General features: G+C 29.5%; 1 protein-coding gene across 1 annotated transcript; it reads right to left on the bottom strand.

Moving 5' to 3' along the window:
* Positions 1-1,411: 1,411 nt before the first annotated feature.
* Positions 1,412-2,755, bottom strand: LOC105624484 (basic helix-loop-helix neural transcription factor TAP). Its single transcript, XM_012205843.1, has 2 exons — positions 2,570-2,755; positions 1,412-1,945 (listed from the first exon to the last, which is right to left on the bottom strand). Exons 1-2 carry the CDS (start codon positions 2,753-2,755, stop codon positions 1,412-1,414), a joined length of 720 nt encoding a protein of 239 aa, XP_012061233.1.
* Positions 2,756-12,807: the final 10,052 nt, after the last annotated feature.

The raw sequence follows: 12,807 nt of genomic DNA, 5'->3' as shown, positions 1-12,807 counted from the left end.
CGAAAACATATAACAAAATAATTGAAGTTATGAAATTGTAAGAATAATGAGAGAACTTATTTGAAGATCACGAGCTAATTGTGAAAATTGGTTATTCAATACTCACATTGAGTCAGTCGAATCATTGTCATCTTTTATATGTAATCTCACGGATTACATGGGTAGATTTAACTTTAGACATGATCTGTGATACATCTGCTCTGCAGTGGTTTCAATGCAGGACGCGTGTCCTGGCACGTGCCCGTCCATTCTCAAGTCACTATTCCATTCCTATAAAGTGGATCAGAACATTTCGTTGGAAGAACGGGATTTATAAATTGCGATTTCTGTAAGTATCCTAATTTCGATCTTTCAATCTTTCATAAAAAATAGTGACATAATACTAAAGAAAAACCACATAAACAATGTTATATTTTTTTATAAATTAAATTGATATATATGATATATATGAAATTAAAATCTAAACTTTTATATTTTACTTTAAAATTTTATACATAAATGTATTATAATTAATAACATATAAATAGATGTAATTAATATGTACATGCAGATAGAAAAAGTGACTCGACACGAAGTTTAAGTAAAATATGTTTTTATTGATCAGATATAAATTATATACAATATATTCCCTGAATCAGTAGTTGCGTATTAAAATAAGAGCACTGATTGGCATTTCATATATATATTTTTTTTTTAACTTAAAAGCTCATATATAAATATACCTTAAGATATGCTGAACAAAAATGAGATCGAGCGTTCGAGATCAACTAAAAATATTGCTGACTAGAACAAAAGGAACGCAGTTAGTATCGTATTTAAAATGTAAGAAATCCAACATTTTTTCTTCTTTTCCGCATTGTTGAAACGTTAAATTAAACTACTTCTAATATTAGTATAAAAAAAGCTCTTGTAATAATCTTGAAACAAAAGTCAATCTTTGATTTACATTATATTTAAAAAAATATTATTTTTGTCCTAATTATATGCTTTACCGTCTTTCTGATTGATGATTAGCAAAAAAAACTTATTGAAGATTAAAAGCAGAATTATTAAAAGCAGAAGATTAAAAGAAGAACCATTCTAATCAATTTACATTGTAAGTAAAACCGATACTCTTTCCGAATAAAATACTCTCTTATAAAGTAGATAACGATAATTATAGCACAGTCCTTTCTTTTTACAATCACGTCAGCTCTTTGGAAAAAAAAACACTCTTCATTGAGTTATACTCAATTTCTTTCTCTGGATAATTTTAAGGACATAATCGTTCTTGTGTCTTTTCCATTATTTGTATCAGCGTAGACAGAGAGATTGAGCTGAATCTTATGAGTAAAGATAATCAACGCTGAAGAAACCAGCTCGTTTAAACCATTTTTAAACCATTAAATAAAATTTATCTGCATTTCGACGTCTAAAGACACTGATACATATTGTGATGAGGCATATGATGATGAGATGGCGGCGTTAGTTGATGCTGAGGACGATGAATCTGATACATCCTCTGGTCATAACAAGGCTGATACTGCATCGGTGGACTCACGCTTTGATCGCTGTAGCAATCATATTCTTGCCATTCTGGCGCGACGAATCGCTCCTGAGGTGGATACGGGAAACCCGCGGTATGTTGAGGTCCGAGCCTCTTCTGGGCTGCGACCGCGCAGCTTCCGGTTGACGAGGTGATCATGTTGCCATTCTCGGTGATACTGACGGTAACATTGCCGACGTTCACCGTGATCTCACCGCTGTCGGCGTTGCCCAGAGTCTGCGACAGCGCCCAGATATAGTTGTGAGCAAAACGGAGAGTTTCAATCTTCGTAAGCTTCGTGTCCTCGGGAAAAGTTGGCAGGGCCATCCTCAGACGTTCCAGGGCGTCGTTCAGAGTATGCATTCTGTGACGCTCGCGATCGTTTGCCTTTATTCGCCGGTTTCTCTTTAATCTGAGTACCTGTTTGCAGAAGGGACATTGTGAGAAGGAATCTAATTTCCGGGAAAACTATTCTGAAAGAATAGCTTAGAAAAGCAAGCAGATAGATAAAATCTCTAATTAGATTGATCAATTACGAGTAAGAAAATTAAAAGAAACATAAATAAAATTTAATTTTTCTTTTTTAAAGAATTTTATAGAATTTTATAGAATTTTTTCTTTTGCAAAAAATTAGCGTCTACATCTAAGCCACTCTCCCGTCTCCCAACTTAATTATTAAGTCAAATATATTAAGTCAGAAAATTCAATAGACTTTCGTATTAAATCTTTACAATTTCATTTAAATTTTATTATTAAAAAATTTTTTTAATAATTTATACTAAAAAGCAGAAGCGAGGAAGAAAGGCTAAAGTTAAAAGAACTGAATGCAGAAAACTGAAAAGCATTTAAAAGAAATTCAAAGAATTAAAATTATTTTATCATAATAATATCTAAAAAATATTTGCATATTTAAGTGTATTTTAAATAAACTTTTAAATTTTTGTTGTTTAGAAAATTTTTTGAAAAATTGTAATTTAATTGTTTTTAATGTAAAAATTTTTTATAGATAGATTAAGTATTGAGAGCCCTCATTGATTTATATACCTGTGTGGGACTTTTGCAACGAGTATTTCGCGTTTTTTTGCGCTTCACTTCTTTAGCTGGAGGGAAGAGAGTGTCAGGTGGTATTTCGTGTTTTGGTGATTCGAAGCTAACATCGAAACCAGAATCGGAGGAACTCGAGAGTTCGTCGAAGCCACCCTCGCTGCAGAATGAGTACTCTGACGACATTGCTGTATCTTGCTGTAACGCAAAGCAATGAAACAATTTTACACTTCTGCTTTTGTATCCTCTGCATATATAAATTATTATAATCAAGATATTTATTTAAAAAAATAAAATATTTTTTAAAATATACTTTTTTATTTAATTGTATTTTAGTTCCTAGTTTTTAAAATTTCTAAATTAAGTTATACCTTTTTACAATCTCGGAGAAGAATTTTAACGTTTTTTTTATCGAGCTGCTTTAAAAAATTTTGCAGAATACATTTTCACGTACCATGTCAAAATCCAAATTTGTGGTTTACCAAATATCTTCAACTTTTAGTAAATTAGAAGTAAAACGAATTTCTCGAAATGACACAACACAGAAAGAGCACTCTCGGAAGGTAAGAACGAACATTAATAGAAATTCATATCACATAACGACGATTGGAACGAGAAAATAAGAATTCACCGACGAGTGGACTAGGCGGGGTACAATTTGGTACTGTGCATGTGGCAAGGGGCTCTTAGAACATATATACCGTCCCGGGGGTATTTCGTCCCCTCCACGAGGTCTGGGCCACTGTAAGGCTCTATGGGGCACCGAGAGAGTTCACCCCATAATCACCATAGAGGGGTACGTCTGGTGTTCTCCTCGCCTCGCCTCGTGTATGCATTAGACGCGTGCCACGGCGATGTAGCCGCCTTGTTAGAAGATTAGAGGTTTTTAGGATGATTACACTGCTTTGAGATTATCGTATATAAACGTTTCTTGCAGAATTTACAATCAATTCTCGAATGTGTTTTTACTACACTTGCGTATAAAAAATGCACATTACATATTATAAAAAAAGACAAAATTAAAGTTTACATGCTGATAAGTTTCTTAAAGAAAAATTATAAGCTTTTAATAAACCATAATTTCTTTATTATTTATAAATGCTTAAAAATATTTTTTTATTTCTAAGTTGAAAATTATTTTAAAAATTATTTATCAAGAATAAATATTTTAACACTTTTCATCATTAATGGTGCAAAGAAAAAAATTGTATAAATATTATTAATAATTATTATGCTTTCTGTAATGTTTAGATACTTTTGAATACCGCTTGTCCGTAAAGTATAACGGGTCAACTATAAACAGGCGTTTTCCATTTTAGAAATGAGTGTAAGATGTTTTAAAAAAATATATAATTGTATTTTAAGAAAATACAATCTTTTATATATTAATAAATTACGTAATTTAATTATTTATATAAATTATATTAAATTTTATATATAAATATTTTAATATTACAATATTTTAATATTAATATTTTCAATTGAATGTCATTTGCATAAGAAATAATATGTGTAATGGATTATGTTTTTATTACTTACAATATTTCGTTGTGAAAGTTCGCAGTCTTATGGTTATCTTATACTCATGTACAATGGCTGAAAAAATAAGTTGCAGCTAATCTAATAAAATCAACGGTGACCATATGTCATATACGCTAATCAACTGATAATGTCAGATATATCCCTATAGAAACCAGTACTGCGTTAACGGGATACTCGGAAAAGAATTTCAACGAGCAAAACTACGAAACTACGAAACGCAAGAATTGATTTTTTTTTATTATAATGACTTCATTGTCTCTTTTACGAATTAAATCTTGATAATTTTTTCCTATAAGAATCCCTTAGAAAAAAGAAATAACTCATTTATCTCATTTCTATTTTATTAAAATTATAAATTAGGCTAGTTAGAGAAATAGTATGTTAAATAAATAATAAAAGTAAAAATAAATAATAAAAAAAAATTTATATGTAAGCAACAATCGCGTGCATTATGCATTTTATTAAACAAATATCTTGTTTTAATATGAAAAAAAGCATACGGTGCCTAATAGGTGAAATTATCAAAAAGTGTACATTTAATACTGGATATGTTTGTATAGATCATATCAATAAAACGAAAATAGAGGTATTAATAAATGTGATTCGTGTCGAATTTTTTTCTTCAATCATGTTAATTTAAATTAAATGAATGTTTGTTATATTGAATAATTTTATTATTTAATTAATTATTTATATTTCATATTTCAATTATTATTAAAAATACGAGTATAATTTATTATAAAATATTCCTTTTATTTTTTAAAAATTCAAATTAGTCATTAGATTCAGTTATTTTCAGACGTTACGTTCTTATTATATTAACTTTTGCTACTCGCTCTTCATTCTTTTGTCGTAAGAAGTATGTTCGTACTCAAGCGTGTTCATGCTTCACAGTGGTGCATTTGCAATTTTTTGTCTTTACATTTATCTTGTCTTTGATACTGCAGAACATTTGTTCTATATTAACTTAATATAGAAACAATAATTTACGGTATTATTAAATTCTATTATGCAGGATTTTGGAATGTTCCGGAATGACCGTTTTATGTATTACCACGTTACAAACGCCGAGATTTGATTCCTGATTGCGCGCGATTCTACGGTAAATAATATAAGACCGGCGCCTATATATAAACTTCAGGAACGAAAAATGTCAAGAACACGTGTCGTCTATTTGCACGGATTCATGTTATCGAAGGATATTCACGTACATTTGAGTGCACTGTCAATAATTTGTTCTACCGAAACAAACAAAATCCACCTTCTGGTGATGATTATGTTGAATTTTTAACTTCAAGTCTGATATTTGTGGTAAATCATGTGCGAATTGACCGGATAGTAACATATGTTACTAGAGGGACGATTGTAAATGTTTCTCGCTTATTTGTGCAATTTCCACGAAAAGTTACACGAGAAAAATTCGAGACATTGAAAGATACGAATGATTTGTCGAATGAATGCCTTTTTCGTTAGAGTTGCATTGAGAGGATTCTAATCTATCATTACAGTGTAAAATTTTAATAATCAAATTTTGATAGTCTAACAAATTATTTTGAAATCATTACACTCATATTTGTTAAGATATATAAAAAGAAAAATTAAATATTAAACCTTTAGAAATTAATAACTTATATTCAAAGCTTTATTCTATATATCAAAAATATAAACAAATTCTGGATTCTTTAGTTCCCTGATTACGAATTGAATGTTATAAAAATGTGCTGAAACAATTACGAACCCTATAAAATTAAGGGAGAAGAATGAGAGAAAAATCTAATTATGAAAGAAGTTAAATTATATTGTAGCGACAAAAGTGCAAAAAAAGTTAAATCCTCAAATTCCTACTGTTGCAAATAAGATTATATCCATCAGTCACATTGAATAAAAATGATGAATATTTTGTCCTAAAATCTGCTAAAACCCTTCTTTTTTCTACAGCTGTAAAACCAGTCAAGAACATTCTATTTTAATAAATAAAAATTGTATTTTTTATATTATATTACATATACGTTTTGTTAGCTAAAACAATAAATTTTTCTTAATTTATAAAAAATTTTATTGACATCTTAAATAAGAAAAATTATACAAGTTCTTTTATTTTTACAAAAAATTTCAAGATAATGATTTTTGCCAATAGGCTACTCAATTGGCTATTATTGTTATGATGTTAATTAATTATTGTCAATACCTGTTTTTATTATTTTATGATTGATAGATTGCAGAATAGGTATGTATGTAAAACTGCAATGATACAAATGTATCGGTACTATTAGCTGGCGAATTTAAACATATTTTTTATACCAATATTTTTATCAATATTATAACAACTCTCACACGTCAATCTTCGACTTTTTCTTTCTCTACGATGTGACATATTATGTCAAATTTAGTCTTACACATTACACAAGATACTGACAATACTGTGTAATGTAACATGACAGATAACATGGATTCGGCTTCTGAGCAGATTGATGCACATTTACAAACAGAAAAATCGGAAAATAATATCCAATATAGTAATTAGTAAGAATATTTGTATATTTCTTTTGGTTGTTTATATTATAAATTAAGTATTTAACATTTATTTATCATAAAAATTATTAAAAGTCCGTTTGTCCGATATTTGAAATGTGTGTTTTATAAGTCTTATAAACAATTGAATTACACAATTAAATTTGATCTACATTAAGGTCAGGTAATTTATATTTGTTATCATTTAAGTACTAAGTAGATAAATAATTTTTATATTTGAGTAATTAGCATCATTCTTAGTTAGTAAATAGTATTAGTATTATAGTAGTAATAGTATTAGTTAGTAAATAGTATTGGAACCTAATATTCGATTTTTAAGGCATTTAAATAATAAAAGTCTTTTAATAAAAAGAAATGTTAAAATTAACACAAAAATGTTAATTTTAATATTTTTGCATGTCTCAGAAAGTTCACTATACATCTTTGAGTTTAATGTTAAAATTAACATTTTATTTTTTACAGTGTACAATCATAAAATAATGTGTTCAAATGGAATTTTAACTGTATACCTACTAATTAAATAAATACACATTTTTTTATTTAGTATTTATTGCATATGCACTTACAGATTCAAATGTCATAGACATGATTACAAAAAAAGAATTCTGGGATTCAATACTTGGTAAAAGCAATAGCATGTGGGCAGACTCCGTATTTCGAAGCATTGATGAACAAATATACATATATATATTTGACGTACATATTTGATATTGTCCCTGGTGAAAATTTTTTTCAGAATTTTTCATATAATTTTTCAGAATTTCTGCATTAATTTTTCAGAAATTTTATATATTTTCATAATTTTTTCACATTTTTTTTATACGAATTGAAATTTCTCAGAAAATCTACATCTTTTTTCAGAATTTTTCATATACGTTAATTATGAAATATCGTAGAGAGATTTCTAAGATTTCTAAAATTTTTTGTAAATATAATTTCTAATAAAATGTTATAAAATCTAAAAAATTTTTAAATATTTTTTTAAATTATGAGATGAGAAATTTCAAAATATTTCAGAATTCACTTGTATGAAAAATTCTGAAAGAAGATGTAAACTTTCCGAATATTTCTGAATATTTCTGAAAAATGTTTCAATTCGTATAAAAATTATGAAAAAAATTTTCATCAGGTACAATGTATAATTATATTATACATATAATATAATTATATTATACATATAATATAATTATATTATATTATATTATACATTATACATTGTCTAATGTACATATTTGACAAAGAAAATTAATTTTAATAGTAATTTTTAAATATCTTCTAATAATTTCACATATTTTCTAACAATATTTTATTGATCATTTTTGGCTCCTTAAATCGCGTAAATTGCGTGAACGCAGGTGAAATCAAACCTGGATCTACAGATTGCGAGTCAATCTGAATGGTAAGCCTCGATTAACCCATTCGATTATTTTTTAAATGTACGAAAATACAAGATGCAGATCTTGTCCTAAAATATTTAACATATTTAAAATATATTACATAATAAAGCCTTTGTCTCAACATGATATAAATATCATGAATTCTCTAAAAAATACTATAATTACAATAATAAATGCATTGACCGAAGGAAATAACGTGGCTTCAACTTCTTGTTAAATTAGTATGTATTTGCAAGTGGAAAAAGTCGGAAAATGATAATAGTAAATGTTATGTAAATGTTATGTAATAGTAAATGTTACTATTTGCATGTTTTATTTTTTTTTCAATTGTTCATATATATTTATTAAGAAATTAGATATTTATTATTTATCTATTATAAGAATTATAAAAAGTTTTGTCCGATATTCGAAGTGTGTGTTTTATAATCCTTGTAAATAATTGAGTTAAATAATTAAATTTAGTTTATATCAAGATCAGAAAATTCGTATTTATTATCGTATATTTTAATACTGATGATTAATGAAAATGTTCGTATTTGAGTAATCAGTTTATTCTGAACTTTAAATAATATTTGAATCTAAGCATTCGGTTTTTAAAGCACTTGTATAATAAGAATTTTGATTTGGTATTACACGATCTAAGATATTGTGTGGACATAATTACAGATAACGCACAAATTTTTCGGAAGTCTGAGATATGGAAATATTTTGGAGATATTTTACTAAAACAAGCAATATAATAAAACGTAATGTATGCAAAAATCGATTTTTTCACACAAAAATAATGGAGAGTACACTTAGTTCGTGTTCACAAAATTGATGTCAAAGTTGACCGAAGCATCTATATTTCAATGATCAATGATTCAACGATCTGATTACTGTATAGAATACGAAAACTTTTTACAGTATTGTCCATCATGTTTAAGAATCTTATGTACCTATTATAGTTTCCAATATTAATTGATCAATTAATGAATAATTTGTTCATTAAAAAGTGCACTACTTTATGATCTTGCAATTATATCGGGTGACCTTCGATATAATTGCAAGATATTTTCCCAAAATTGCATTACGTTGGGAAATTGCTTAGATCATCATGAAATCGCTGTTCAGACACTTGATTGCAATCTGATGAACGAATTGCAATAGCACGTGAATTGCGACTTTCGTTGCGCGTCGTAACGTTCTTGCGCTAAATTTCTCTTATGCTATAAACGAAAGATAGAACGTTTATGTGTGGTTATTACAGCACCGCTCGATCAATTTGCATAATTATAACGCTCCTAAGTAATTTTCCAGACGCATCGTGTGTTTATGAGCGTTGCAGCTTATAAAAGTACATCGACCGGCTTAGCACAAATCCATCTTGAACGTATCTCACGCCATTCTTTCGAACGCATTGCAACGGTTCAACGTTCTATTTTTTGCATATAAGAGGAATACTATTCATATTCCGCTAGTTTCTTTTTTGCAAACTGAATTTAAATCAAAAATGCAAGCGTACGAAGTACGCTTTTTGAATAGTCATTTCTAATGTATTTTTGATAAATACGACTTCGTTGTATAAAATCATTTATTACTTCATAATTTTGAGAAAAATAATGTCAAAGAGGTGGAAAATGATGACTTCTAGGGTTTCCAAGACGTTACAATCGATATCAATTTTTTTCCAAATTTTAAGATGTTACCTTTCTATCAAAGCAGTAATAATATTTTATTATACCCTTCATAATTAAGCAAAAATGATTTATTGTTGTCAGAAAAATACAAGTTTCGTAAAATAAACAAAAAAAATGCCTTATATTTATGACGATTTCTAACAGACATTTTTTCTGCAATGCTATTTGTGCACCCTTTGAAGCATAGAGAGGTCCAACCCTTTTCACACTTTGAAAATTCGTAGCGTCGATAAAAGGTTGCCGTGAAATCGATGCCGTTGCAGACACATGTTCGACCGGCCGGCGGAAATATTGGAAATTACACGAAAGATTTGTCCCATAGGCGTGCAGAATTGAAAATCAAATAAAAAAAGGGGCGTATAGCGCACAGTGAGGTACGCCGATCGCGTTCGCCTGAAACTGTCAAGCCAGAAAAAAAGGGTTCGACTGCGATAAAGGCGATTCGCTCTAATTGGATAATTTATCGGCGAAGTGCAATCAACGAAATTGCGCCAACTGGTTCCGCAGGTAACCGTGAAATATTTTTGCGAAATAGGGAAGAGAGAAACCTTTGTGTAACTATTTCTTCAAATTCCTTAAATAGAAATTTAGAATGAGCTATTTTTTAGTAAATAAAAATTTATTTAATAATATTTCTAAATATATAAATATTATATAAATATATAAATATTAAGTAATAATATTTAATTATAATATTATTATAGATTTATTTCGCTATATAATTAAACGATTAGTATATGTATCGTACTATATTAATACGAAGAAAGTTGAACGGATTTGTTACAGCATATCAAGGAGCTCATAAATAAACAGAAAGCTGTTACGTGCAAACCACATGAATATAGTTCGAAAGTACCAGAAAGTAATTCACGTTTTTTGTACAATTGATCAGTTATAATTGTGTCGACTCTATTAGAGAAATTGTTGAAACTGATGGAATAATAAATTGACGAATTAAATAATGATTTATTCTAGGACATGTTTATGCACAAAGAATAATTTTATTGAAAAATTTAAAATTTTGCTGGATATAAATTTGAAAATAATTTTGTTGAACCATCAAAATAATTTTAGAAATTCAAATTAATCGTTTAGAATTTTATAATTTCTTGTAGCATAGTTCATAATTTTTTAATTTCCAACATAATTATTTTGATGGTTCAACAAAATAATTTTTAGATCGATATTTAGCTAAATTTTTAAATCTGTCTACAAAATAGTGTAGAATTACTTATATTATCATTAATTCGTGTTCATTCATTATATTTGAAGGTTTTAATGTATAAGTAAATATAAAAGAAATTCCTAATTCAAAAAATTCTCTTCGAATCTTTTGAAATACGAAGACATCGTAATTATGAATTTCTTTCTTATACCAAATTTTATTGAATTATTTATACGTATTCGTATGCCTGAAAATAAAGATGCATACTATCACTTTCTGTTTCTTTACGCAATCATTACAACAGGGATGGTTCGGCCTCTCGAAATCGCGAGCTTCCGTGCGATCGGTTCGCGATCGCGATTATTACGTTAGAGGAATCGCCATTCGAAAGATTTCTCGCGTGTGAGAGGTACGGGCGCACGTGAGAAGTGGGTTATCTAACTGACAACACCCTATGTTTCATGTAGTTCACGAGAGTTTTCCCATAAATCGTAACAGGACGCAAACGTCTGCAGAAACGAGTTGCAAAAACAGAGAGATAGGGAAAAAGAGAGAAAGAGAGAAAGAGGAAGGAATTGCGTCGAGAGATGATATTTATGCCAACAGACGCAATCTCTCCCACGACGCGACATGTTCTCTTTCTTCTTCGCAGTCTTACTAACATGTAATTTATTATCGTACTAATGTTGCGTTTGCGCGTTTACGTGTTTTCTAGATTTCTACAGCCCGAGATTCACATCACGCTGAGGAATTTAAAATATGGGAAACATAGAGAATTAACTTATTTCTTGGATTCTTCTTCTTAATTCTTTGCCGTGAGCCGTCTCTAATTTATACGCTTGATTATAATTTATAAACGATGGGATCTGTGTAATTGTGTAATGTATAATTGGCATAACATGGTTAGATATAAAGTTAGATATAAGTTAATCTGAGAGATATAGATGAGATGTAATTATGGATAATATTGTAAAGGTTATTATAATTATACAAAATTTTATAAAAAATATATCATATTACAATCTTTTTTTCTAGCTATATACAGATTTGGAAATAATTCTATTGGATCATCAAAATAATTATATAGAACGTTGATGTCAATGCACAAAAAATTTAATATTCTAAAAACCAGTTTGAGTGTCCTACTTAATTATTTTGAACACAAATAAATGAAGGCTATATTCGGTATAATTATTTTGATAATGACATAATTATTTTTGATGATCCAAACAAAATTATTTTTAGATCTACCTAAATTTTTAGATACTTCAGCAAAGTCGTTCCTTACGTGCAGCTACGTTCTTAATTTCTCAATTGTAGGAATCTGATATAAATTCTCGGAATCAAACGTCGAGACAATTGTCCGTTTACCAACACGGCGATTTCGACAGCATGCTATAATATATGGGAGCCAAGGCGTGTGCAGCGCCAGATTGGAAACCCAGAATCCAGTTCAGCCGATCCCCGACAGCTTGGATAGGTCTTGATCAGCACGTTGTCCCGCTTCTATGGAAGGGAAAACAATCTCCGTCCGACTTTAGATGCTGGCATGATACTCTCGACGATAGTCGAAGGTGGAGTCGCACTCGCTGCGGCCTTTGCTAACTGTACAAATCCCCTACTTTGCTCGCTCGTCGTAGCGAGGTCTTCCTCTTACCTGACTGATTTTCTACCTTTCTCTCGATTCCTCTCTCGTCGTCCTTATTCCCCGATCATACTACGATTCACAAATACCCCTTTTCTGCGTCCTTTTTCCCCACCGAGCAAAAGAGCAAAAGAATGAGGAAGAAGGAAAATAAATGAGTGAGTGAGTGAGTGAGTGAGAGAAAAGAGAGAGAGAGAGAGAAAGAGAGAGAGAGAGAGAGAGAGAGGAGGGAGGGAGGAGGGAGGGGAGGGAGGAGAGGAGGAGTGAGAGAGGTAGGA

Source organism: Atta cephalotes, assembly GCF_000143395.1.
Source record: "Atta cephalotes unplaced genomic scaffold scaffold00080, whole genome shotgun sequence".
Taxonomy (NCBI): domain Eukaryota; kingdom Metazoa; phylum Arthropoda; class Insecta; order Hymenoptera; family Formicidae; genus Atta; species Atta cephalotes.
Note: the sequence above shows the minus strand (reverse complement) of the source record. Positions and strands in the feature narration are given on the sequence as shown.

Excerpts from the sequence above, each read along its gene's own strand:
- LOC105624484 (XM_012205843.1), bottom strand. The coding sequence starts at position 2,755 with ATGTCGTCAGAGTACTCATTCTGCAGCGAGGGTGGCTTCGACGAACTC. Across the intron at positions 1,946-2,569 it reads GTTGCAAAAGTCCCACACAG|GTACTCAGATTAAAGAGAAA; the intron begins GTATATAAATCA and ends TTCTGCAAACAG.